This window comes from Syzygium oleosum, unplaced genomic scaffold, assembly GCF_021117445.2.
Source record: "Syzygium oleosum isolate NSW1041296 unplaced genomic scaffold, Sole_v2.1 Sole_v2.43, whole genome shotgun sequence".
Lineage (NCBI taxonomy): Eukaryota > Viridiplantae > Streptophyta > Magnoliopsida > Myrtales > Myrtaceae > Syzygium > Syzygium oleosum.
Window position 1 is genome coordinate 441,323 of NW_026607527.1, and position 27,913 is coordinate 469,235.

Below are 27,913 nucleotides of genomic sequence, written 5' to 3' on the forward strand. Positions count from 1 at the left end.
CGAGTTGCGGTCAGCTCTCATATAAAAATTCTGGGAACTAGGCTTTTTTTTTTTGGGTTTGTTGGGAACCAGCTTTTGGGAGAAAATATTCAGTGGTTACCAAACACCACGTCATCGTCCTACGTGGCGTGCGTGTTCCACCCAAAAGACGACATGTGTCACGTGACGTGGCAATGGAAGGAAGCGCTTTTGTCTCTCTCCTAGGCCCGGTTGGTGGGGAAAGTACTGACCACAGTAAATATTTATTACCTCTGAGCTCTCGCTCTCTCTCCTCTCTCCTCTCTCCTCTCTGTAACGTGAAGGAGGTCTTTTGCCTTCTCTCTCTTCTGCAACCCATTCTCCCTTCCTCTCGCGAGCTCACCCGAAGCCCTCCCCTCCTCCTTCTTCTTCGCCTCCGGCCTCGCCTTTCCGACTCCGGCTCCAGAAACCGTCTGGAGAAACCGCCTGCCTCGGGTTCCGATTTCGGGCTCGGACGATTTTGATGGGGAAGTGATTTCCTTTTGGCGCCTAAAAATTGAATCTTGACTTTCCAAACAAACTGAAATTCCAGTGCAAACGCTCATCTCATCGGCTTTCGTAGCTTCATCTGCTAAACCCATCTTCTCTCTCGCTCGCTCGCTCTCTAGCTTGTAGCTTTGGGATTCCGGCGACGCCGTCGACGGCCGTGGGGATGTTGTAATGGAGGAGAGAGAGAGGAGTATGGGTGCTCTGTCTAAACCCATTTTTGTCTCACGCTCGTAGCTTTGGGATTCCGGCGACCGCGGCTATGGAGGATCGGTATTCTGCTTCCATGGGTATCCATGGAATGGCACACAGGTAAATTTTTCTGTTTTCAGGCAGAGCTTCTTCTTAATCATGATGACGGGATGGTTTGTGAATAACTTAACAATTTATGCGACTGTTCTAGAACGATTCAGATGAGATGTCATTTGTATTTGTGATCACCAAAAAGAATTTGGTTGGAAGCTTAGGATACTGACTTAAGTTGTCAAAGCTAGAATCGAAGAAACGGTAATGAACTTGTTCAAGTTTTGTTCTAAAAGGAATTATAGTCAGTTCAGTTCATTATAGCCATCTTCAACGTGCAAGGACGCTAACCTGATTCTGCTACTTTCAATATGCAGGCGTTGTTTGGTATATTTGCTGGGCATAGAGGTGTAATCGCTACTGGGTTTGCCGACTTGAGTAAGTATATCATAGATGAAGTGGTGAGAAGAGACCAGGATGAAACAGAGACGGTTACCTGAAGACCGATTTGGATTTTTTGAATGAGGAATCACGAGGCAGCTCATGCTGTGTAACTGCGTTGATTAGAAGGGGCAACCACTTCGTGTTTAAGGCTAGAGATTATCAAGATGTTCTTTGTTGAGCCGGCACTGAAGAGGCTCGTACATCTGATCATAGGCTTTGCAGGGAAGATGGAAAGGAACGGATTAAGGCTCTCACAACATTCTATTCATTCTTTACTTGTAAAAAGATACTGCGCAATTAAGTTCTTTTACCTTAGCCACTTACATTCTGAAATCGCCTGAGTTACCAAACTCTGCTTGTGTAGAAGCTTGTGAGATTTCTATCCATTTTCATGAAAGCTAAGATTAATGATCAAGCTATTGTATCATGTATATTATGTTTTATTTCTATGTATACGGAGTGGGTCTATCCATTAATTTCACTTGAAAAAATATTCTTTTCCATTGTCGTGGCTGTGAAAGTCGTTCAACATACATGATTTATGTCCTAATGCAATGGCTTCCCTTCTTGTCCTGGAGTTTCTGTAAGCATCCATCATGAAGAGAGCTTCAATAGAAAATCGAGTCCTCTCATAGTTGTTCAATGGCATAGCTCAGGATTGTTGTTGATAGTGTAGCTAGAGTCCCCTCATAGTTGTGACTTTCAAAGCGAGATCTAGATACAACAAAAAAAAAAATGGATCATTTTGTATGATTCATGTCGCAATTCATCGTCATGCTAGTTTGGGGTGCCATTGGCAACCCCTCTGCCCTCTCTCTCAAATGCTTCTCATGTTTTTCTAGAGGTGGAATCAAGGCATAATGTAGCACGTCTCCAACCAATAAGCGCGAAATAACGTAAAAAGAAAGACCAATCCCAACACACCAGCGTTGAACATAGATCCGTGAGGGCGAGGATATACACCACACGAAAAAGAGGACTTCATAGCAGAGCATCTCCTTTTCTAAGTCAACTAATTCGAACTACTTCAATAAAATAACATCTCAAGCAAGCTGCAAAAGATCAACAACACTGCAATCAATTCTCTAATAGACAAATCCAATTACCGAACAGCAATAAGTAAAGGGTTCACACTTAAATATGTCAACTAGTTTATCCAGCATCGATTCAAACTCAAATGCGACAACCTCGCTAACCAAATATGAACGAATCCCAAAAAAATAAAGAAATCAATCCGTCTCGAGTTGATTAATCCTATGAATTTCAAATCAAACGAACAGAACATCTGGCAGAAAGCAGAAAGAACTATCAGAAGCTGAAGCGCTATTGAGAAAAATGGAGAGAAGTTCTCTTCTTTTTCTTCTGGGTATGGCAGATTCATCATATAGAACACTTGAGTTTGCCTATAATTTCCAGTTGACTCGAGATTGGGTCAGCCATGCCCAACTCAGAAAGTGCGAGCAAGCGAGCGAGAGAGAAGATGGGTTTAGCAGATGAAGCTACGAAAGCCGATGAGAATGAGCGTTTGCACTGGAATTTCATTGTCTTTGGGAAGTCAAGATTCAATTTTTAGGCGCCAAAAGGAAATCACTTCCCCATCAAAATCGTCCGAGCCCGAAATCGGAACCCGAGGCAAGCGGTTTCTCCAGGCGGTTTCTGGAGCTGAAGTCGGAAAGGCGAGGCCGGAGGCGAAGAAGGAGAAGGAGGGGAGGGCTTCGGGTGAGCTCGGGAGAGGAAAAGAGAATGGGTTGCAAAAGAGAGAGAAGGCAAAAGACCTCCTTCACGTTACAGAAAGGAGAGAGGAGAGAGGAGAAAGAGCGAGAGCGCAGAGGTAATAAATATTTACTGTAGTCAGTACTTTGCCCACCAACCAGCCAGAGGAGAGAGACAAAAGGGCTTCCTTCAATTGCCACGTCACGCGACACATGTCGTCTTTTGGGTGGAACACGAACGCCACATAGGACGATGACGTGGTGTTTGGTAACCACTGAATATTTTCTCAGCTTTTGGGGAGAACTGGTTTGGAACAGTTCAAAACAAAGCTAAATCTTTTATATTTAAACCCTTCCTACTTTCTTTTAATTCTCACTCTCATAGCTAGCCTTGCTCCTAGACTCTCTAGTCTCTCGACTTTCCCCCAACAGTGCCCTTGATCTCTGTCTCTCTCTCTCTCTGGAGTCTTGCCCACGCCGTCTCATCTCATCTCTCTCTCTTGGTCTTGCCGACCCCGTCTCCTGTCCTCCTCTCTTGATCTCGCCGGTTGTGGCCTCGCCTTTGTTGGTCGGCCGTCGATCAACCCACTATTAGCCAGGTTCGTTCTTTCTTATAGCAACTAATCTGTAAGCTTTTCTGAAGATGAATAGCCTGAGCACAGTACTATGCGTTTTCTTTTTTCTTTGGAAAAATTCCAAGAAAGCAAGGAAAAATAGGAAATTTGAAGCAATACGAATGACAGAATGACAATTACCACCGAAGAATTTCTCTGCTCACTACAAAAATAATTTTGTTTTGGCCATGAACTATGAACTGCTAAGCCAGTAAACTCATCCTGCAATTGGGCCTTCACAAAATGAAAAATGAAACATAAAAAGGTAGACTGGTTCGAGGTCGGTTCGGTTAAGCTCTGATACCAACTTTGTCATACATCAAATCCAACCCAAAAATTTAGAGAATGACTGGCCATCCTCTGGAAAAGATAAAGAACGAAGCCTTAAATGACTGGCCATCCTCTGGAAAAGATAAAGAACGAAGCCTTAAACTAAGAATAGTAATTTTAAACCAATATATTAACTAGGCAAAACCTTTCATTGAATGATAATTATGACAAAATCCAGTAAATCATGAATTAACCAAAATCTAGAAATTCTTTAACCCTCTCCGAATTGCTCTTAATGAGATTAATGCAATTTTTGAAAATTTGGGAGAGTCCCTGTCCAATCAAAGTTGAGTTGTGGAATGGTTTTCGAAACTGTTTTGAGATAATCCAAAAAAAAAAAAATAGATGAAAAAGGCCAGCTTCTTTTGAAAAAGATTGATATATGGGGAAAGTCAATTTCATCAGGAAATTATGCACCAATAACTACACTAGATTTAATTCTTAATAACAACTTACAATGAGGCTTGATTTAGACAAACCAATTGCGGACCTTGGACCCGACCTCGGTGGGTCCCATATGCATTGTTGATTTAGGCTTGCGTGGATGATGAGGATTCCTATCTTCAACAACTCGAGTCGGTCAAAGAAGTTGAAAATTAGATTTGTCGGGATTTTGATTTGCCAGTCTTACGTGAGCGTCAACGACTGTTCTGAGAAGCCTATAGCCTTGCAACGACTGTACTATTATCTTCTGATCCACAGAGAGACAAAGAAAGAGAGATACATAGAACAAAAATGGCGGAAGCTGTCATCCTCAGCATTACTGGAAAGATCGTTGAATATCTGGTTCCTCAAGCACTAGACAAGGTTGGAAAGTTATGGGGGGTCAAGCAAGAACTCGAGCTGCTCAAGGACACTGTCTCCATGCTTCAGCCTATGCTAGACCATGCAGAAGAACAATACCACCATAATCCCCAAATCCAAGATTGGGTTGACAAACTGAAAGACGCTTTCTATGATGCGCAGGACGTGCTTGAAGAATTCAATATAGAAGCTATGCGACGAGATCTGAGAGGCCACAATGAAATGATGAAGGAGGTAAGGACATTTTTCTCAAATTCAAACCAGCTTGCTTTTAAATTGAAGATGAGTGACAAAGTAAGAGCAGTGAGGGAGAGAATACATGCCATTGAGGCTAAAAGGAAATTTTACTTGGAAGAGCGCCCCGTGGATTCACGAGCAGAGAGAGAGTGGAGGAAGAGAAAAGAGATGCGTGCGTTTAAATGTGAGAGAGATATTACAGGGAGGGATGATGATAAGAAGAGGGTTATGAAAATTTTACAGGATTTAGACGTGAAAGAGAACATTTCCATCCTTCCAATAGTTGGTATTGGCGGGCTTGGAAAAACGACTCTCGCTAAATCTGTGTATGAAGATAGTAAATTTGACTTGAAAATGTGGGTTTGTGTCTCTGATGACTTTGACATGAAAAAAATAATGAAAGACATTATAGCTTGTGCAAAGGGGAAAGAATCAAGAGAGGTTGCACCGGAACAGTTGCCAAGTGAACTGAGGGCAACAATTGATGGAAAGAGATATCTCTTAGTTTTAGATGATTGGTGGAATACAGAGCGAGAAACATGGCTGGGCTTGAAAACTTTATTGGTCGGAGGTGCTAGAGGGAGCAAGATCCTTATAACTACACGTCTTCCTTCGGTTGCGATGATCACCGGTGCTCCGCCTTATCTCCTTGAGGGCTTATCTGAAAGTGCATCTCTTGATTTATTATTACAAATGGCTGATCGAAAAATAGAGGAGATACAAGAATCTGACATGCTAGCCATTGGCAAAGAGATAGTTAGAAAGTGCTCTGGGGTCCCATTGGTTGTTCGAATTGTCGGCAGTTTACTATTCTTTAAAAAAAGTAAACATGAATGGTCACAATTCAAAGATAACGAGCTTCCGGATGTGTTTCAAAGGGAAGACAGCATAAAATCAGTTCTTAAACTTAGTTATGACCATCTTCCTTCACATTTGAAACAATGTTTCGCATTTTGTTCATTGTTTCCCAAAGATTATGAGTTAAAGAAGCAGACTTTGGTCGATCTTTGGCTGGCAGAAGGATTTATCCGGCAATCAAATACAAGTCAGCATTTAGAAGACATTGCTCATGGATATTTCATGGATCTACTATGGAGTAACTTCTTCCAAGATTTTCAAAAAGATCCACTCACGAACGAGGAGACCTACAAGATGCACGATTTGATGCATGATCTAGCTTGCTTAGTTGCAGGGACCGAGTATTGGGTGGCATTGGACGACGCAAAATCCATACATGAAAGAGCTCGTCATTTATCTCATCGTTTAAATTCCAATATTATGGGTAAACTTCCAATCTCACGCTTGAAAGCAAGTCCCCTGAGAACATTTCTGTCTGTCGCTAGATATGGGGAAACTAGATCAAGAGGACCAATAAGTGAAGCAGATCTACGCCTACTCATTCAAAGTTTCAAAAAGTTACGCATATTGGATCTGCATGACACATGTGTGGGGGAGGTGCCAAGGTCCATTGGTAAGTTGAAGCATCTCACGTATCTCGATCTCTCTGACAATTTTGAACTCAAAAGGCTTCCTAACTCCATTACGAGATTGCAGAATTTGCAAACACTTAATCTCAATTGTTGTGTCCACCTTAAAGAATTGCCGAAGGATATAAGGAAGTTAGTCAACCTTCGAAATCTAGACATATATGAATGTAATGAACTTGGTTATGTGCCATACGGACTAGGGCAATTGAGTTATCTGCATAGGCTAACGCGCTTCATTTTGCCCAAAGATAAAGCTCTTGCTAAGGATTGTTGCGAGCTTGGGGAGCTAAATGGGCTTAATGACATTCGAGGAAACCTTAGCATTGAAAATTTGGGAAGCGTGACGGATGTGGTAGCAGAATCCAAGGCAGCGAACTTGATAGGAAAGCATTATCTGGAATCTTTGCAACTTAAATGGGGCGATTTCGATACCGATGATGCAATAATCGGGAATAGAGATGATGAAGCGCTGTTAGGTGGACTGCAGCCGCATTCAAATCTGCAGTACTTGACGATCTGGGAATATAAAGGTGAGAGCTTTCCAAAGTGGTTGACGGAAAACCTTGCGCCTTCCTTGCCAAATTTAGTCGAGGTACGCATCTTCTTTTGCGGAAGATGTAAACGTCTCCCTCCACTAGGCCAACTACCTCGCCTCAAGTTTTTATCGATTTGGAGGATGCCTGAATTGGAAGACATCGAGCCAAGCCATTCATCGACTTCAACACCACCATTTCCTAGCCTATTGGAATTATGGATCGATGGCTGTATGAAATTGAAAGCCATGCCACAAACTCCGCATCTCGAGAAATTGATGCTGGCTGAGTCCAACCCAGCATTGATAAATATGATATTTGAGCTTAATAAATTGAAGAGCCTGGAAATCAGGGATACGGAGCTTCCAGAATGTTTGCTTGAGGAGTGTTTGAAAAGCCTCACCTCCCTCGAATCTCTTCGCATCGATAGATGTCATCGGTTAACTTCCCTCTCACCGCAGCATCTATCGAACCTCGTGGATCTCCGTATTTGGAATTGTAAGGAGTTGGATTTATCCAAAGGCGAAAGCGGCAACATCAACAACGACTTGGATTTCCATGGAGGACTTCAGAATCTCCGCTCCGTGGATCTCGGTCTCCTTCCAAAACTGGCGTCTCTCCCGCGGTGGCTTCTACGGCTCCGCAATGTCGAGCGCCTCATCATTTGCTGGTGCGACAATTTGAAGGATTTACAAGATCTCGAGGCCCTCCAATCGCTTCAGCTGCTCCAAATCCACGCGTGCCCCTCGCTGACGTCATTACCCGAAGGGATGCGAAGGCTCTTATCCCTTACTTACCTGAGCATCTCCGGTTGCCCAGAATTGGAGAGGAGGTGCGAGAGAGATGGAGGCGAGGACTGGGACAAGATCGCTCATATCCGCCATGATCGAGCCCTAATTTTCCTTACTGAAGGTATGTATGTGGGGGACACCTTGTTTCCCCAGATTTTTTACTTGAAGAACAAGTCTCGAATTGCGTGTTTCGATTACTTGATTCGATCGGGGAACACGAATTAACCCTTGGATGAAAAACCAGCACGATTTTGCAGGCACGCGTTCGCTCTCGCTTGCTTCTGGACACAGAGGGAGAGAGGAGGTTATCGCGCGACCAATACTCTACTAGGATCATCTTCGTCGACGAAGGAGTCGATGAAATCACACTCATCCTGGCATGTTTTGATGACGGGAACCGCCGTCGTCCACGGCCTCCAAGGCTTCACCGCGCTACAATGTCTCGTTCCTCCTCCCGCTTGCAACATCGAGAAGATGACGTCTCTGTCGTCCCCCGTTCCAGCAGCAGCAGCAACATTTGCTCATATTCTGTTCTCCTTAGCCTCGCACGTGCCTGGTGTCGTGCAACGCGAGCTCGATGATCTTCTCCCGTCGGTGACTTCTCGATTTTTTTTTACCGGGCCCCGCCGAGAAGCTGCGCCGGCGACGTTGCGGTTCCATGTCGCGCGCCGGACCGGTATCTCGCGATGGTCTCGACCTCTCCAAGTCTTCAGGCTGTGAAGTCCGAAGAGCTCAGAGATGCGTTAAAATGTGTTCTGTTTTTGCACAGATCACCAAATGTTCGTTAAAATGCCCGAACGAAATCGGAATACAATTTTGAGAAGCATTCTTATGCTTTAGTGTCTGGAATGATCGTTGTGTAATATATACATGTTCGACTCACTTACAGCGTTTCTATTTCCGGTGATTTTAGACTGTGGTCGAGATATCCATATGCCATGACTGCTTCATTTGTTGTTCAAATCCATCCATATATGTTGTCTCTGCTTCTGATATTCTGCCAGGTATTGATTCATGTTAATCAAATATCTAGATGAGCAAAGCACGTCAACTTATGCCACAAGTAACGTATACCCAAGGGGAATCGTGAGTTCGTTTCGGCTTCTGACGAATTATATTCGCTTCGCTTGGTTGAGATTATGCTTGCTGGTTGTTTATTCTTTTGCTCGGCCGATTGGTGTTGTGGTCTTACTTTGGTATTGCTATAACTGTTGACACCTAAATTTTGCCTATTCATTTAGGATTTAATTGCATAAAAATCAGGGTTTAATTTTTTAACCCCTAAACAAAAATATTTTCATGGCATATAGATATTAGGCGCATTTGCATTAGTAGAATTTAGTGAAACATATTTTCTTTTTATTTTATTTCATTTTTTATTTTATGTAAAAAAAAATCACTATAAAAATTTCAAAAAAGAAAAAAAGGAGACAAGACAAAAGTGGAGTTCTTAGCTGGGCTGATACGAAAGGATGTTCTCTGTCAATCTTCATCCCCATTTTCACAAAAGAAGCAAAATAAGAAAGGACAAAAGAGTAGGACGTCCAAGGTCAAAAGCAACACAAAAAAATGGGCTGTCATACTCTCTCTCTCTTTGGCTGCCGCAGTACATATCACTAAAGCATGAAATGGGGTCTGCACACATAAGGAGGAGCAAGAGGTCCAGAGAAAGGGGAGAACACGAGAGAGGAAAAGTCAAAGAAAGGACCAAAGAAAAACACTTCTTCCCGGGACTGAGACGAAGGCCTTTATTGCTCTCTCTGGTTTCCATTCATGTACACACGAAAGAGGAAAATTTACAGTCTGCACATGCAGAGAGAGAAGAGAAGAAAGGGTTTTAAAAATGGTGTTGGCTTCAACGTTCGAGAGGAGAGTTAAAAAGGAGGGAGAAGAGACTGAGAAAGGGGGAGGACAGTTCAAAAAAAAAAAAAAAGAGAGAACGGAGGTGAAACCGTGAGAGAAAAAAAACAGAGAGAAAGAGGAGATCGGGAGAGAGTTGAGGGGAATCGGAGAGGTCCGAGTCTCGCCCGCTCACCCGAGGGCCACCCGAATCGACGCCGAAGCCCCCAGCTGTCGCACCTCGCTCCGGTCGGCCGTGAACCAGGTGGGTCTCTCTCGGCCTTCCCCTGTTTTGGCTTCCCCTCCCCTGCCTCTCGGGTGCCAGGCACACCGAGTCCATTCGGTGATCGTTCGGCACCACAAGACGAGGAAAATGTTTCTTTGCACCTCCAGGATGTGTTCTTGACCGATCTCTTCCAAGAAAAACCTTTAAACCCCACTGAAATCGACTTAGAAACTCGTAATTTTAGTCGCACAGCATCCGCTCGGTAAAATGCCCAAGTGAGATCCGAGATGAACTCCATGAAAATCGATACTCTAGAGTGTTGATTTATGCACGATTTGCTCTGTTATTGTCATTGACTTCAAATTTCTCACTTTTGTTCATGTGGTTTCGTCGCGGGTCACACATCTCCGAGTCAGCCGCGTGTATACGTTTCCTCGTCGGAAGTTTCATTCTCGGTTGCCAGGTATGCTCGCGATTTGGAGCGAAACAGTTAGCTCTCTATCTTCATTTGATGTGTGTATATCCTTGTATGTTCAGTGTTACTGTCTACATGGGGTGGTCGAGAATTTGAGAGCCGAGAAATCGGATTTTTACACGTTAATGTCGGTTCCGTGACCGGAGTAAGTCGTCGGTATCGTCGCCGGAATGTCGACCGGCGGTGACAGCGTACGACCAGCGCCGGTCGTCGGCGCTGGCGGTCCGAGCTGTCGACCGGCGGTGGGCTTCCTCGGCGTGGTCCCGGCGAGGCTCGGTGAAGGCGCCATGAAGAAACAGCTGAGGAAGCTCTCGGTGAAGAAGACCTCGTGCATGGCAGAAGGGAGGAAGACCAGAAAAGAAAGTAAAAAGGAAAATTAGAAAAGAAAGAGAAACAAAAAAAAAGAAAAAGAAAAAGAGGAATAAAAAAGAAATCAGAAAAGAAAATAGAAAAGGAGGTCCCGGGTCATGTGTCGGGCGGATCGGGTCAGGGGACCCGGTCCGGAATTATTATATTATTAAAAATATTAAAACATTAAAAAATATTTAAAAATTCAAAAATCCAAAAAAAATATTAAAATATTAAAAAACATTTAAAAAAATCCAAAAAATTCAGAGAATTAGAAAATGTTCAAAAATCACTTTTTGGGCTTGATTTCACTAGATATTAGTTTTAATTTCATTCTGGGCTTAGTTTAAAATTCGTAACAATTGAGAAAATCCTTTAAAAAATTCTCAAAAAAATCGGACAAGCCATTAGGGCTTTACCTTGGGGCTTTTGATTGCCTTTTCCTTTCTAGAGACGATGATAGGTCGCTGGTTGTTTATTTTGGTTGTGCACTTTAAATACATTAGTTGTTATTTTCCATTTTTAGCATGGTTAGGACGAGCTTTAGGCTTTTCGATAGGCTGCCCGGTACGTTAGTTTGCGAACGTTCAAGTTTAGGTACCGAAAGGGCACTAGTTAGATCGCTAGTGTAATCAAGTCCCCGAATTTTGGAATCTCTGGTTTTCGCACGCATCGAGATGACGCTCCCGCGTCTCGATTAGGGTTTCTAGCCGACCCTTGATCATGGCTAGTGGCGACTCCATTCAAAATGCGTAAATTAGACAATTCTTATCGCGTGAGGTATGAGGCTTTGGAGTGCCTCGGTCCTTGACAAATACCTCTTGGCCTAACGGATCGGTTCGGAGAGGTCGCGACAATAACGATGCTTTGATAATTTCGCGCATCCGAATTTGATTACACTCGTGAATTTTCTTTGAGCTGTCATTTGGGCCAATTGAGGATTTCTCAATTGCACTGATTGCTATTTGTCATAGTGGCCAGGGAAGCTTTCATATTGATATGATAGGATATCAAATTTCTCAAGAGGCAGATGTGCCTATTGGCTTGCATTATAATGTGATTTTGTCCGGAAATAATATGAAGGTAGAACCGTTTGAGGTGCAAAATACATGGACTGGTGAATTCTGACCGGGGTAAAGAGGAGTGATGTCTTACTCTTGAATCTATTGAGAGCCTAGAAGGTCTTGCCTTAGATGGATTACTTCTTTGCCATGAACTAACATTAAAAAGTATGAGGAAAGAATAAAAACAGAGTGCAATGAGGTGTTTGGTGAGTGCTTTTGCATATATGTGTGTAAATGAGTGAAGATTAGAGAAGTGAGTATTTTTTAGCTAAATCTTCACAGCGCCATGCTAACATCTTCTCTGTTTAGTATTCATGCTTTAACATCGTCAAAATATCAGTCGTCGTTTTATCGGTGGTGAATCCTATACGAAACTAAATCAATACTGAATTATGTTTGCCAAAATTCGAGTATAACCGTGTTGATTCTGCTGGTCATATGCTTATTGTTGGATTAAACTTGTTATATACTCTTCTTGTTGGATTAGATTTGTCATCTTTTTCTGCTGGTGCTTAAAATGTTTTGTTTACTGGACATGTCTTCCTTGTGAATGAGCAGTGGTGTCTGCTTAAATCTGCTGAATACGCTACCGAGAGCTTGTCTCTTAAAATAGAAGCTCGCTGACTGCGCTTGACAAGGCCACAATCATAACTATGGACTCTCTATCCTTCTCTCTGCATTTCATTGTCTTCATTACATGTGTTTCTTCTTTTCTGTCCGTCATTCGCATTTTTGTTATTGCTCTGTTTCAAGGCCCCACAAGGACGGAGTCAAAGTTGTACGGAACTGGGCGAAACTCCTGCTCTTTCCGCATCCGCATTGCTCGCAACTTGAAGGGTTTGAGTATGGGTATATGCATGTAAATTTGGTAAGGAAAGATCAATTCAGTAAAGGTGAATCCTTCCTTGCCTGCTCTCTCTTTTTTTGGTTTTCATCTTGCTCTCCAGAGTCAGTATTATGTTGTGATCGTATTTGGAAAGCTTGAGGCCTTGAATATTTTAATTCCCCAAAAAAATTTGTAGTAGCTGCAGTTCTTTGGGGAATTATTGCTTGCTTTAGGGAATTGGTGTCTTGCGATTTGTGAAACCAAGTTTTTAGCAGGCTATGCTTAACATTTGCTTTTCTTCAGTCCTCCTACCAAAACCCCTCCGGCATGTGATGAAGCTATATCAATACGATCTCTTACCTCAGCATTTTTATGGATAGCCAGGGATTAAACCAAAGTTTTGATTTGATATTGAATCATAATTGGAGTGTGCGTTTTGTGTTCTGTTTTGCAACCTGGACGGTTTATTCATGTAGCTGATACTTGCATATACTTTTCATAAAATGAGTGGGCAATGAATGGGTGTAAAGAATACATGTCAATTTCGAAAGAAATAGAACCGTTGTCATGTTTGATCATGCTGGAATGGAATTTGGACTTGCTGACTTATCTGATTGGGGTTCAATTTTGGCATGTTGTGATGTCATTTTTATCGTGTGAACATGTATGATGATTTAGGAGAATGTTATGGTGAATTGGTGATAATTTTTATCAACAAATAACCATGTTGTTGTGCCTTGAACTTGCTGGATATGGGCTGTCATCACCATTCCTTTGCTGGTCACTCTCTCTGGGGTGCAGATTGCATTGATCTGAAGCCCATCCCAGTGTCGTTCATATTACCCGTGATGTGGTGTTTGTATGTTGACGATTTCTTAATCATTGGGCATGGCTGTTGCCAATTGCTTTAATTGAGGTGATGCTGAAATTCATGGAGTATCTCAGTGAAGATTTGATTCAGAGGAAGGACCCAGAATAAGAGAAGAAAACGAAAAAAAATAAGATAATGAAATAAAATTCTGAAAATAGAAATGGTTAGAAAAAAATAGGCATTAATTAGGTTGTTAGATTTTAGTATTAGAATTAGTTTTAGTCTTGGAAGTTTAATCCTTCAAAAAGGAAATTGAACTCAATTTGTACTAAAATCATGGAGGTTGTTGTCCTGGGGCTTAACAACAAAGTCATGTTATATTCATTGTCTGATTCGTATCGGTTTTCTGCACTTTATGTTTTACTCGTTCTTTCGTTGCTTTCTTAGATCAATTAATTATGATTCTTTTATAATGTTTTCCTATGTTTTATTTTGCTTGCTTTAGCTAAGTGGTTAAGTTACAATCAAATAAACACCAGAAACATTGTATGGACACTTAGCGAACGAAAACCTTAGGACTCATAATTGGATAAAAAGATTGCATGAACACTTTAGCTGACAAATAATCAAGTTTAGGTATCAAAAGAGCACTAATTAGATAACTAGTGTCATCGACTCTAAATCTTTGGTTGCGTAGGAAGTCAGGTATACTCCCGTACCTCACTTGGTTTCTAGCAGACCCCAATAGGCTAGCGGCAAATCCAGTTTCACATAGAATATTCATAAGCTAAATCAAACTTAAAATGAAACGCAACCTCGTGCAAGGTAAGGGCTTGGGAGAGCCGGCGCCTAATCGAGAGCCGTTGGCCCGCCTTTTGGGCATTACCTCTAAATTAGTCTTTTCCCCAACCGTGTCGCGGAAAAAGCTGTCGCGACAATGTGATGATAGAATGTGCATTTTTTGGAGAAATTAACAAAATCATATGTTAGTGAAGAGAAACAGCTCGAAAGGTACTATGAGGAACAGTACATGCAAACCCTTGTATAGAATCCACATTTTTTGTGGTTCCCATTTGAGTAGTTGATGGGATTGGAATCTAGTGTAGGGGAGAAATGGCTTTGATTCAGGTGATTCGTTCAAGTCTTGGCTTCTCTGCTCCAGCTATGGAGCTCGGCTTGCTCTGTTTTTCCTTATAGCTTACTCTCATCCATGAGATGGAAAAGTCGGTTCTTGAAGGCTAACGCCCGTTCTGTAAAGATTGTTTTAGTATATCTTTTTGGATTTACTTATATTCTATCTCCAGGGGGAAATTACCAAAAAAGTCCTAAACTTTTTGCAGTTGTACCAATTCAGTCCTAAACTTTTTTTGCCAATTCAGTCCTAAACCTTTTGCAAACCAGCCAATTAAGTCCTTTTGGCCAGCCGGCGCTGACGTGGCCGCAAGCCAGCGTCCACGTGGCAATATTTTAATATTTTTTTTTGAATTTTTTGAATTTTTTTTTCCTTCTCCCCCCTGGCCGGATAGGCCAGGGGGGAGGCTCGCCGGCGAGGGCCCGGCTCCGGCGAGGCGAGCCGGGCCCTCGCCGCCGGCCGGACGAGGGCGCGAGCTCGCCCAGCCAAGGCGAGGCGGAGCTCGCCCTGCCATGATGAGCTCCGCCTCGCCAGATCTGGGCGAGGGCGGAGCTCGCCCAGCCAAGGCGAGCTCCACCTCGCCGGAGCTGGGCAAGGCTCGCCCAACGGCGGCGAGGGTGGAGCTCGCCATGGTTGGGCGAGCTGGGCCCTCGCCGCCGCTGGGCGAGCCTCGCCCAGCCATGGTGAGCTGGGCCCTAGTCGTCGCTGGGCGAGCCTCGCCCAGCTCCGGCAAGGCGGAGCTCACCGTGCCATGGCGAGCTCCTCCTCGCCGGATCTGGGCGAGGGTGGAGCTCGCCCAGTCAAGGCGAGCTCTGCCTCGCCCAGATCTGGCGAGGCTCGGCTAGCGACAGTGAGGGCCCAGCTCGCCATGGCTGGGCGAGCTCCGCCTCGCCACCGCTGGGCGAGGCGGAGCTCGCCATGGTAGGGCAAGCTCCGCCTCGCTGGAGCTGGGCGAGCTCGCCCAGCTCTGGCAAGGTGGAGCTTGCCTTGGTTGGGCGAGCTCCGCCCTTGCCCAACGATGGCGAGGACCCAGCTCGCCTCGCCGGAGTTGGGCCCTCGCCGACGAGCCTCCCCCCTAGCCGGACAGGCCAGGGGGGAGAAGGAAAAAAAAAATCGAAAATAAAAAAAAATATATTAAAATATTGCCACGTGGACGCCGGCCAGCCAAAAGGACTAAATTGGCTGGTTTGCAAAAGGTTTAGGACTGAATTGGCCAAAAAAAAAGTTTAGGACTGAATTGGCACAACTGCAAAAGGTTTAGGACTTTTTTGGTAATTTTCCCCTTTCTCCAATCGAGCCTACTGGAACCGGTAGATTTTGATGAAAACAATTGGAACATACATCAGTCATTTTAGAATTTAAACCTTAGACTTGACTAAGATGAGACTGAGACTGATTAATCAAACTCTCTTTGGGAGGTTGATGATTTGCTTTTGAGGTGAGATTGTACGATGTCGAGCGAAGGTCTGGCCTGTATTCATGCTAAAACTTGCAGTGATAAATTATAGAAAGACCTCGGAACTTTAGGTGGAAATAATGGGATGGTGAAAATTGTTTCTAAGGTATAGTTGAAAGCGAAGAATTAATGAAGTTGCAACGGTTGGCAGTCATAGAAAAAGGAATTTGGGTTGACGGAGAGGGATCCCACGTGGACCTAATTTATACGCGAAAAATGAATATTTTAATGTTTATTTTTTATTGTGTGAAAAAAAAATTATATAAAGGTTATAAAGTCCTCTCCTTTCGAAGCTCTCAATCCTGCGCAAGAGCTGCATCGTTCACTTTATAAAGGGAAGTAAAGGCATCCCAAAAAGAAGTTCGATTTTTGTACGGCCTCTGTGATTAATATTGATAACTCTTTTTTTAAACTTTTTTTTTAATAATTCAGAGATATTGACATGAAAACACTCATGGAACATCCTGCAAACCCCACGAATTTAATTCTTCTTGTTTAGGATTAAATTTGTTCTATTTGTGTTTGTGGTACTTGATAGAAGTTTGAACGGCAAGATGTCATTGTCTCTCCTCTCTAACTTTTTAAGTGATTAACTTATATTGCAATCTTTGATAGTGCACATCGGACGTTGAAATTTACTAGAATTTTAATTGATCTCGAAACTCCAACTTGAGGCTTGACTCGAGCATGACTTATTAATTAAACTCTCTTTATGGAGGATAATGAAAGTGATTCCGTAGTGTCATCCCATTAGTAGCGACTAGCGAGACACTTATTTAATACGTTCACCTTTTTACTGTTGCATCAGGGTCTTAATTTAGCTCACAGCCTTGGAGCAATTTCAACATCTTTTAAGGGGCGGTGGCCAATTTTTGTAATCATTCTAGGGATAGCAACAAGATGTGCCGGGAGAAGAATGGTATGAGATTGCTCATAGCCTGCACATAAAGCACGAATTCGATTGAGAACCGCCAGGAAGATGAATAATAAACGTATCAGTTTGCTTTCTTTTAGTATAATAAGCAGCTCTTTTTTCAACAAGTATGCAAAATAATTTAAGTCCCAGGGTTCTTCTTCTATATTGAACCATGTGAAATCGGTTTCATTTGGCAAAAATATTTTTCCCTTATCTTATCTCCAAAGAGACCGAGTTATATTAGAATCCCATTTTCATATCATCAAGCCTAACTAAATATCCTTGCCGCTCCATGTGCTGGTTCAATAGGTGTGGGATCATATCGATGGACGGTCTCGGGCTCGGCCTGATCCTTACGTCAGGCCTAATATAGTACCCAGTTGAAGTTAATTTATTTGAGTTTCATTGTGATCTTACGATCTTCTTCTAAGGTGACAAGGCTTCTTATATTTAAATATTAAATCTCTTTTGAGCAGTTTCAACAAATTCTGGGTTGAAGCTTAATCCTCAGTTATAGAATTTTTTTTTAGTAGATATGGCAGAGCTTATTGCAGCGATTTGCTTCGAAGAAGTGGCATTCTGAGAGGAGCATCGCTTATTATATACCTTGAACTTTCTTCAATATCTGGCAAAGCTTAGTGACATTGATCGCACACCACTAAGTTGAAAGGATGACTGGAAGAATGTCAAGCATTTGACTTTTGCAGACAAACTACAACTCATTAAATCAGTTATATTTAGCTTCGTAAGATAGAGGAAAGTAAGCGCATTGCTGGCCTTCGGGAAAGGCTGGCCTCACAATGCCAAGGGAGCAAGAGCAAATTTACTTCCTCATGGTTTTGCCAATGGGCATCCTGGGGTACCACTAGAAGTTCATTTTTTCGAGAGTAGTGTAATAATGCTACCTCGAGAGGAATGTTAAAGTTCCAGACGTCATCTATTGTGAAAGTAAGGAAAAGAGGAAAAAAAAAGGAAAAGACGGCACGTCAAACCGAAATATAATGACAAGGTCCACCATGTGTAGTGGATTTCAAGCTCCACGCTTTCACATCACCGGCATAGGAATAGCAAAGGGCTTGTCTTGATAAATTTTTATACTTTGTTAGTTTTTTTTTAATCTAATCTTATCGCGGACACATCTTTACATTTTTTGGCTTGGAACATATGAAATGTTGGGCACTGATTAGAAAAAAAAAAAAGAAAAAAAAAGAAGCTGGGGCTTATTTGTTCTTTAGCCCCCACTTGGAGAAATTTTTATCTGCATCTGCTAAGAAAAAGAAACTTTAGTTGTCACTTTCTAGACCACGTGGGACTGACTATTGTTTGCCATTACTAGGGGTGAGCATGGTCCGGGTTGGGCTGGTCCACCCCCTAACCCTAGGATCAACCCGCACAATGTTGGTCCTCAATTTTTGGGATGAGGGCCGACCCTATTGAGCCTAGGGCCGAGGGACCGGACCGACCCTAATGGGTTCGGTCCGGTCCGAGGTCAACCCGGACCAACCGATAATTTTTTATTTCATTTTTTGTACCGGGTTTAACCGGGACTAACCAACCCAATGGGTTCGGACCGGGCCGAGCGCGAGCGAGTGGCGAGCGGCAAAAGGCTAGCAGCGAGCGGGACGAGCACTTTCAATAACAAGACTGCAACCCACAAGATGCAAGGAAATTCACAGAAAGACCAGCATTTTCATGACCAAATCACTAGCAAATGTCAACAAAGGGAACATGTTGTTGAGGAAAACTCTTATTGATTTTGAAGTTGACAAAACCTTCCATGTTATTGTAAATCTGATACTTATTCTGAACTATTCTATTCCAGGAATGTATATATATTATGGAAGCTCAGAAGGAAGTTTTTCAGATTTTACAAGCTGGTAAATACATTATTGAAGACCTACATAATCTAAGTTCTGAGACTCAGACGCTGAAATTATTCAGACGCAGATGGAGAAATTTTCATAAGCAGATGCAGAAGCTGAAATTTTTCAGAAGCAGACGCAGACGCAGACGCAGAAATTCTTCAGATGCAGAACTCAGAACGAAAAACAACAGCTAGTGGTCTGGTATGGATTTCACAAAAGGAAAGCTTTGATCTCAATCAAATTGATTGACAATCAAAGATTACGACAAGCATGCATTACAACTTATTAAGCTTTGAGAGCTCTTTCACTTCAAGTTCCAACATCCTGAAAACAAATAAGTATAGATGAAACAAGTCTGAAATAATAGTGTTTACAATTTACAGACACTTTGTATTGAAGAATATGAACTTACGCATGAATAAAAGCAAGCAAACAACTTCTCGGGCTTTGAGTACTCTAAAACTCCAAGTTCCAACCTCCACGAAAACAAAACAACAATACGTATAGATGCAGGTGATCACACAACATTAGTTATAAATTAGAACTACAAATTGAAATCAAACAATTATTGAAAAATCTCACCACATATATTCCTTTCGCTTCAACTTGTAAACTCTATGTACTGTTAATCTCCACGTTAACATGATCCATATCTAATAAAAAGAAGATATTAAATAAAGCATTCATTCATTAGATATACGAAATAATTACAAGATGAAAAGATATGGCCTTACCCAACTCAAACTTTTCCGCATTCTCGATGCACTCTTCAACATTAATCGGCTCGATAACCGCTCTCAACCAATCTTGAGTGCAAATCAAAGCTTCCAAGACTCTAGGAGTCGAAGAACTTCTAAAGCCATCAAGCACACGACCGGATGTCGAAGGTAGACTACGAAGCAAATGAGTTACGAGGAACATGACAAAATATCTCGAGCCATCAAAGATAGAATTTTAAACTTTTGACCGGTCATGCTCCACCACATCAAAATGTCAAGATCGCGAGCCTCTTCAAGTTCATCTTTAAGATACCGATCGAGTTCAGATAAGTTGCCCTCAGACTTCTTTTTCTCCTCATTAAGAAAGGCTTCATATGATGGCTCTTGCACGTAGAAATCCAAACCGCAATCTTCGCCTTCATTTCCCTCATCGCAATAAGGATCGCAACTACTACCAGCACTAGTAGAACTCAAAAGTTGACCACCCAAATTCTTATCACAAGACCCGAGAGAAGATTTCTCATAAAATTTAAACAAACGGTCCATGGCGAACTTCACCTTGTCAAACATCTCATCAACTATTGCAATATCATCATAAATGAGTCTACAACAATACCTCACATAATTCATTTTTTTTCTAGGATCCAATGCTACAGCAATCAACACCATCATATTCACTTTCTCAAAACTCTCATAGTATTTGTCAAACTTATCTTTCATTTTCGCACCCATAACTCTCACCCTAAAATCAAAAGCCTTCGCCGCTTCTTTCAGATAATTGAATAAAGAAGCTATTCCGTCAAAATAATCATTTGAAGTGATATACAAAGTGCCAGACATCTTGTTGGTTGCATCATAAAACTTCTTCAAAAATTTGCAAAGAATAATGGCATTTTCCCAATCAACACTAGTTGGAGTATCGGAGCTAAGCTCAGTTGAGAAAGAAATATCTTCTTCATCCATCCTTTCAAAAGCTTTTCTTAGCTTTATGGCGGTGTCTAACATTAGGTAAGTGAAGTTCCACCTAGTGGAGACATCAAGACAAACTGAACCCTTATAAGTGATCCTTGTTTTCTCAATGCAATCTTGAAATGCTTTAGCTCTCATGGGAGAACTTCTCACATACCTAACAACGTTACGAATACGTGCAATAGAATCGCGTACCTCAGCTAAGCCATCCCTCACAATCAAGTTTAATATATGAGCCGTGCACCTCATGTGTAAAACTTCACCATCTAAGATCAAAAGTTTATCTCTTGCAAACTTTTCTTTCAAATAACCAATGGCAACATCATTCGAACTAGCATTATCCACAGTGATTGTTGACACTTTTTTCTCTATTCCCCACTCGTAAATGCATTTCTCAACCATTTTCCCAATATCCCTACCCTTGTGACTAGGCAATACCACAAAATTGATGATTCTTTTGTTCAATTTCCAGTTTTCATCAATAAAATGTGCGGTGAGACATAAATAGTTCAAATTCTGAAGGGAACTCCATGTATCAGTCGTGAGTGCGATTCTAGAATTAAGCTTATGAAAGGAAGCCTTCAAACTCTTTTTTTCACAAAAATACAACTTCATACAATCTCTAGCCACCGTAAATCGCGACACATGCTTGAAGAGAGGTTGTAATTGATTGGTATAATCACGAAATCCAACATGCTCAGCCATCGAAAATGGTTGTTCATCAATTATAATCATTCGAACTAGCATTTCCCTACATTTCTCCTGATCAAACTTCCATGTCGTTAAAAAACTAGCACTTCCAGTACTAGTATTTCCCCCTATCATTTGATTCCCACATACTGTATGTGATGCAAACAATTTTTGCTTCTTATCTATATTGCGAGGATACTTAGGGCACTTTCTCAAATGTTTCAACATAGTTGAAGTGCCATTATCAACATGGTACAAATACTTGGTCCCACAATAATTGCAAAACATTTCAAGTTTCCCGTTCGCGTCAGTTTTGCCTTTACGAAAATGAAGCCAAGCTACTGATTTTCGCTTACTAGACTGAGGACAAGAACCGGATACCTTATCTGATGCCTCTTCAAAGTCATCTTCCTCTCCTCCATGTTCTAGTGATTCTGATTCAATTATTGGTGTTATCTTATCATAGGATTTCTCTACTTCCATTGACATGTTAATAGATCACCTACTTAAATCAAGTAACATGTCATTAACGGATAAAATTTAAGGTCATCAAGATTCAAAACTAAAGCCAGAATACCAATTCTAGAACACCAGCAGCTTGAACATACTAGTGACTGGTAAAAGAAAGCATCTTTTTGGGCATGGATGTTCCAAAATTTTGCCCTAAAGTTCTACCATTATGTTAACAAAACTATAAAACTGAGAATCACTCGTGAGATAGGAGAGCATGGCTCATAATCAAGGCAAGCATTTATAAAACTGCACAAGTACCAGAATGTTTTTCTTTTTATTCAGCAAGCTTGATGCAATTTAGCAGTTGCTATTGTTCCCAAAACCAAACTTTCAGAAGGGTTCAAAACAAACCTACAAGATGCAAATCACCAAAAGAATATCGGCGTAAGAACAAGCTAATCTCACTTATGTTCTCTGTTCGATTCTCTGGTCTTTTTTTCTACTGTCGGGAATTATTCAGCAAGTCCAAGAAGAAGATCTCTTGATCACTAGCTTCATCTACTTGTCCTCTTCCAAGGAAATCATTCCCAAGTGCGAAGGATCCTCCAGCATCATCTTCACTACCAAATATCCTGCTATAGACCATGTTTGGTACTTTCTTGCTTACTTGCCAACATATCTACCCGTTTTACCATCATAAAACAGAGATGCTACCGAAGACCCATCTAAGTGCATCATTTTGTAAATGATTTTTAATGGGTAGTTTCTCCAACTAAACTACCCATTTACAACCCACTACCCAGAGCAGCAAATGCAGAGGAAAAATTGGCGAATTTGACCAACCCATGTCGAGAATCACACGAAACAGAGACGCTACTGAAGCACCGAAACATGTGAAAGAGGAATTCACACGAAATAGAGATGCGACTGAAACACGCGAAAGAGGAATTCATGCAACATAACATCCAAAGCCCAAACAAAGTGCGCGGGTTTCTTCGCACACATACACCCCCTACATTCAGCGAAACGAAGCCACACCCCGTGAAAAATCGAGAGAGCAAAGCAAATGCAAAGGACAACCGGCTAGAGAGAGAGCAGACCTGGCAGTCGCAGTGGAAGAGACGGAGACGGAGACCGGCGGACCCGACGGAGACGGAGACCGTGCGATGGAGACGGAGACGGTGAGAGTCGGAGAGGAGAGAGTATCGGAGATTGAGACTTGAGAGGCGTCGACCAAGAGTGACTGAGTAGCTTGTGTTGTGAGAGAGTATCCTGATTTAGGGTTTTGAATTTTTTAAATTAAAAATTAAAAATTTATATTATATATATTATACCGGTCCGGTCCGGGTGGGCGGGTGGGCGGTTCCACACCCGGAACCGGGAACCGGACCGGTACCCACCGGTTCCAAAAAATTGGAACCGGGAATCGGACCGAAACCCTTAGAACCCACCGGTCCTGGTCCGGTTCCGGGCGGTCCTGGGCGGGTTGGGCGGGTACCGGGTTTTTTGCACACCCCTGGCCATTACCTTACATTAACAGGGTCACTGGTAATTACATTTTTAATGCAAAAGCTTAATAAACCCATGAATAGGTTACTAATCTCAAAGTAAATTCTCTGTCTTCTATATTAAAACTTGCTATTACATTGTAGAAATTATCTGGCATATTCAAATTTGTTAGGTTATATATATATATATATATATATGGAAAAGTTACTTTTCATATGAAACATTGCTAATCATGTAAAAAGGTTAGTGATTATTCAGAAATTGAAAGTAGAGTTTCTTATGGAAAGTTACTGATCCCATGTAAAATTATTAGTTACATACTTACAAAGTCACATATTTTCTTTTGAAAATCCTAGTAGAGCAAGGGGGTTAGCAAGAAATGGAATGACGTATTCTTAAATTGGCATCCATAGATATGTTGAACATGCAACTTCTGTGGAAGTGGGAGTTATGAGATCCAACAGCTAGTCGTGAATAAGTGTGAATAAGAATGGGCAACTCATGCTATCCTTGTTAAGGATCTCAAGCATCTTGCCAAATGTTTTGCGAAATATTTAGTCTCATTTAGAACAAGAAAGGATTCGTGATATTACTCATAAATTAGGATCTAATTTCAAATGGGCGCCACCTTGTTTACTTTTGAGAGTTCAATTCTTCGTTCGAAACGATTAAATGTTAGAGTACATTTATCTTAATTGCTCAGTGTGATTTAGAATAGGACGCAAGCGCAATGCTTACCAAAAAGTATTAGTTTGTCTACGAATTGACAGGGACAGTGAACCCTAGATGCAATATCACTATTTGTCTTTAAATCTTTGATACGTATAGTCTTACAAAGGAAGTATACACATATCCATAATATAATTGTCCTTGTTTGAATGCGGTTAGTGTTCGAAATAAGAAACATATTATTTGACTAGGCCAGAATAAAAACTTGAAATGTAGCAATGATCCATGTCCAATTTCGAGCCCGTCTTTCTATGGACAGAAAGCCCATGTCCAATTTGCTATTAGAACTCAAATGTAACATTTTATCATTGAGTATTGTCGTCCGAACACCAAAGATTGTGCAGCCCTTGGGGCATTCCAGTGATGCTGCTGTTGTCTAAGCTGCAAAGAGCTGGTTGCTGGGCTTGAATTGATTGGGCCGGATGTAGTGTAGCCTTGTAAGTGGATGGTCACTCTGATTTGTCAGCCAACGAAAAAATTTTCTTCTAAAAGATCCGTAAACGACGGCACGGTCATGTCGGCGAGTGGAAAATTGTGGTTTTGCTTTACCAACACGTTATCTCACAATTTTTCCTGTCGCCTTTTGACTGAAGGAAAAGTAAAGAAAAAAACAAGGAAAAAGAGGACACGTCAAACCCAAGGACAATGACATGGGCCACCATCGGTAGTGGATTTCAAGCGGTACCTCTCACATACCTGAACAAAATAGCCAAGGCGTTATTCTATTCGACTTTTATATTTTGCTTTACTTTTCCCTTTAATCTAATATAATATTTCTGCAACAATATGTGAACATCAACTTGCCTTACATACATATTAAGTGGATGTAAATCTTTCTCGTGGACACACACGGGAAGCATCGATGAAGTGGGGTGTTTTGCTATTAACATCTATAATTTAAACACTTTCTATTATTTATTATTGCCGAGAACTCATATTCGAATGAGGTGATTGGCCATTAACGAAGACAAATCAACATTTGATTTTTAATTTCTGGAGTGTCAAAAGGGCATGGTCTCTTTCTATCTCTAAAACGCATAGGAGGAGGGGGAGGAAGACAGACGTGACACGAAAAGAAAAAAATACATACGAAAGAACAAAGTGATGGTTAATAGTTAACCATAGTCCAGTTAAGTTTGGCATGTCTTTTGTCGGCCTCATGCTGTAGATGGCAGTACGGCTTCGTAGACGTGGCCCCTAGCTAAGGCCATACCCATCCCATCTCTATTTGTACGATTGCCTTTGGAAAATGGGAGGAAGCAAAGGACAATGGGAAAAGAGAAAAAGAAGACACATCAAATCGTAGGTCAATGATGTCAGCGAAAAAATAGAAGAAGTAAAGGACAATGGAAAAAAGAAAAAGGATAATGGGAAAAGAAAAAAATAAGACACATCAAGGACAATGGGAGAAGATAGAAAGAAGACTTTTTGTGATGGCCTTTGGAAAATGGAGGAAGCAAAGGACAACGGGAGAAGAGAAAAGGAAGACACATCAAATCGTAAGACAATGATGCCATCGGAAAATGGAGGAAGTAAAGGACACTGGGAAAAGAGAAAAAGAAGACACATCAAATCACAAGACAATAATGCCAGCTGTAGTTAGCTTCAAGTTTTGCGCAAAGAGCAAAGTGATGATTAATAGTTAATCATGATCCAGTTAAGTTACTTTTTGATCATGTCTTTTACCGGTCTCATGCTTTAGATGGCAGTATAGATAGCTTCATAGACGTGGCCCTAGTTAAGGCCATACCCACCTGAATGATGCTTTTACACTGCTTTTTGTTTTTGCTTTGCTCCACCAAGCACGTTTATCTTCTTTGGCCTTTTTATGATTGGCTTTGGAAAAAGGAGGATGTAATGGACAATGGGAGAAGAGAAAAAGAAGACACCTCAAATCGCAGGACAATGATTGCCAGCTGCAGTGAACTTCAAGCTTTGCGCTCCCACAAACCTCAGCAAAATATCTAATAAGTGCTGTGTCGAGAGATTTTTATCTATATATATATTTTTAATCTAATCTTATCCCGAACAATTTTTTACATTTTTTTCTGGCTGGAATCATGTGAAATTTTCGCAACCGTTAAATATCGATACGTAATTCATGCATAGTTTTTTCGAAATCTTTTGATAATTTAAATAACGTTTTAAAACTAGTTCTTGCATTTTAAAAAAGCATAAACAAACAAGTCCCGAGAAAACTCAGCTAACTTTGATCATCGTAATTACCTTCTTTCGTTCTATTTCACCATGTGTCATTTGCAAAACCATACTATGCATGTATATAGCGAGAAAGTAAGATAAAGTGAAACTTAACGGTTGTGCTATATCTTTACAAAACTTCAGTCATTTTCACTATTCTTAACATTAATTAAATATATTGCTTCAAAATAAAGCAAAAAAAGAACTTAATCATCGCATCTAATCTAAGAAAATTTTTTTTTAAACGTTACATCGACATCGACTTACCATATCTACTAATTTTGATGTAATATTTTACGCGCGTATATATATAATTTTTACAATTGGTATTTGTCATTTATAAATTTCTAAATATCTTTAAGAGGGTTTTTGTACAGTAATTGAGGCAGGGTGCCGGTAGTAAGTTTTTTACGCAATAAATGAGGTAGTTAGTCATTAATGAGTGACAATTTACATATTAATATTTTGGCTTTTTAATATCGAGAGTTCCCAAAAGGTTCCGGCTCTCTCTATCTTAAAAACGCAGAGGAGGAAGAGAGACAAACGCGGCGCGGGGCCTCAAAAAAAGAAAAAGAAGAGAAAACGAAAGCGATGGTTAGTAGTTAACCATGATCGAATTAAGTTGCTTTTTGGCCATGTCGGTCACATAGCAATTATTTATGTTATGCCTCATCTTTTGTCAACCTCATGCTGTACATGGCAGCACGGCTTCATATATGTGGACCCTAATATTGAGAAAATATTAGGTGCATATTTTCTCCCCTAATATTAGGCAATTATTGTGCATCTTCTTGGTTTTTTTATTTTTTATTTAATTCGAGTAGTCAATTTATATAAACCGTTCTTCCTTTCACTTAGATGCTCTCTACGATGACGACGTGTGAAGAGTAAGGGCATTTTTTTCGGCAAAGGCATGCACAAAATGACGAAAGATCGTAATGAAAGTGGGTGCCAAAATTTATATATTATGAAAATCGGGTGGCTGAGAAGCGGGCGAACACCCGCCGACAAAAAGTCAGGCTTTAAAGAACAGTGCAAAGAGATGTACATCTACTGGCGTGCGTCTTGACAAAGGAAATGTATATTTTTAGAGGGACGAGGATTGTTTTGGGCTGTAATTTCAGCGACCGGTTTGGTTTCGTGGGAACCGACGAATCGCCTTCGCCACCCGCTGACCAACCGATTGCTCAGGACTTTTCGCTAAACCTTCCTGTAACTTTCTTGTTTTTGTTACGAAAGAAAAGGAAGTGCATCAGAGAGACTCCAGAGGTGGATGAACAGCAACACCACCATAGTCGAAGTGAAGCATGTCGTCGGAAAGGAAAGATGAGAATTACCTTCTTTCTGGAAGAGTTACAAATTTCAGTTTGGACAAGATTATGAAAGAGTTACTTCTCCTACCGCATCCTCTATGAATGATAATGACTATAAGTTTTTCACACATAGCGCGCACATACACACGAAAACGTGTCTACACTACAAAAGATGCTCCAAAAATATGTTAAAAGGATACTTTGCGTAGTCTATGCAGGTTTTAAAGTATTCACACAAGAAAATAGCACCGGGTGTTTTTTAGGACTCCCAAATTTTTGAGTATGTTAAAAGATGCTTTGCTTGTTCTAGCCATGTCTCAAGAATCCACACTGTTAGACCTTCGAAATGCATTCTTAGTGCCTCGTGTCATAGACTAGTCACTAGTGCCCAACTAGAAATTGCTATGGTCATGCAAGTACTATTAGAAAACATCTACAAGGGAATTCGGCAAAGATTTGATTGCGTATATTGAATAGGGCTAAATCAGACTAATAGTATATTAGGGAGATAAAAATAAGAGCCAGACTCAAAAGATAAGACAGGTGACTTGTCTTATAGTAATTGATAAAGGAAAGTGATAAATTTGAACAAAAGGATATTATTACAAACTAATCAATATGTAAAATATTTTGTGCAAATTGTATATGCCAGAAAAAAAATCATGGGTATGCCTA

The 27,913-nt window shown here is 41.2% G+C and overlaps 4 protein-coding genes and 1 long non-coding RNA gene across 6 annotated transcripts in view; 4 read left to right on the plus strand and 1 right to left on the minus strand.

The window, feature by feature from the left end:
• LOC115665421 (putative disease resistance protein RGA4) overlaps positions 1–7,795 on the plus strand; it is a gene marked incomplete at its 3' end in the record, with an annotated part of 36,950 nt that extends 29,155 nt beyond the window's left edge. The window contains exon 2 of the mRNA XM_056306327.1: positions 4,550–7,795. Within this exon, the coding sequence (XP_056162302.1) occupies positions 4,583–7,795 (3,213 nt within the window). The remainder of the gene's footprint in view (positions 1–4,549) is intronic.
• Positions 1–8,581, plus strand: part of LOC130136194 (putative disease resistance protein RGA4) — a 90,692-nt gene extending 82,111 nt beyond the window's left edge. The window contains exon 2 of the mRNA XM_056306355.1: positions 7,957–8,581. The gene's annotated coding sequence lies outside the window, so the exon portion shown is untranslated. The remainder of the gene's footprint in view (positions 1–7,956) is intronic.
• The window catches only part of LOC115669662 (putative disease resistance protein RGA4), a 64,572-nt gene extending 55,991 nt beyond the window's left edge, over positions 1–8,581 (plus strand). For both annotated transcript variants that reach the window (XM_056306354.1, XM_056306352.1), the window contains one exon: positions 7,944–8,581. The gene's annotated coding sequence lies outside the window, so the exon portion shown is untranslated. The remainder of the gene's footprint in view (positions 1–7,943) is intronic.
• Positions 3,294–27,913, plus strand: part of LOC115665225 (putative disease resistance protein RGA1) — a 60,355-nt gene continuing 35,735 nt past the window's right edge. The window contains exon 1 of the mRNA XM_056306350.1: positions 3,294–3,502. The gene's annotated coding sequence lies outside the window, so the exon portion shown is untranslated. The remainder of the gene's footprint in view (positions 3,503–27,913) is intronic.
• On the minus strand, positions 19,252–19,529 carry LOC130136197 (uncharacterized). The gene is made up of 2 exons (XR_008815211.1): positions 19,392–19,529; positions 19,252–19,310 (listed from the first exon to the last, which is right to left on the minus strand). It is a non-coding gene; the product is annotated as an uncharacterized LOC130136197 (long non-coding RNA).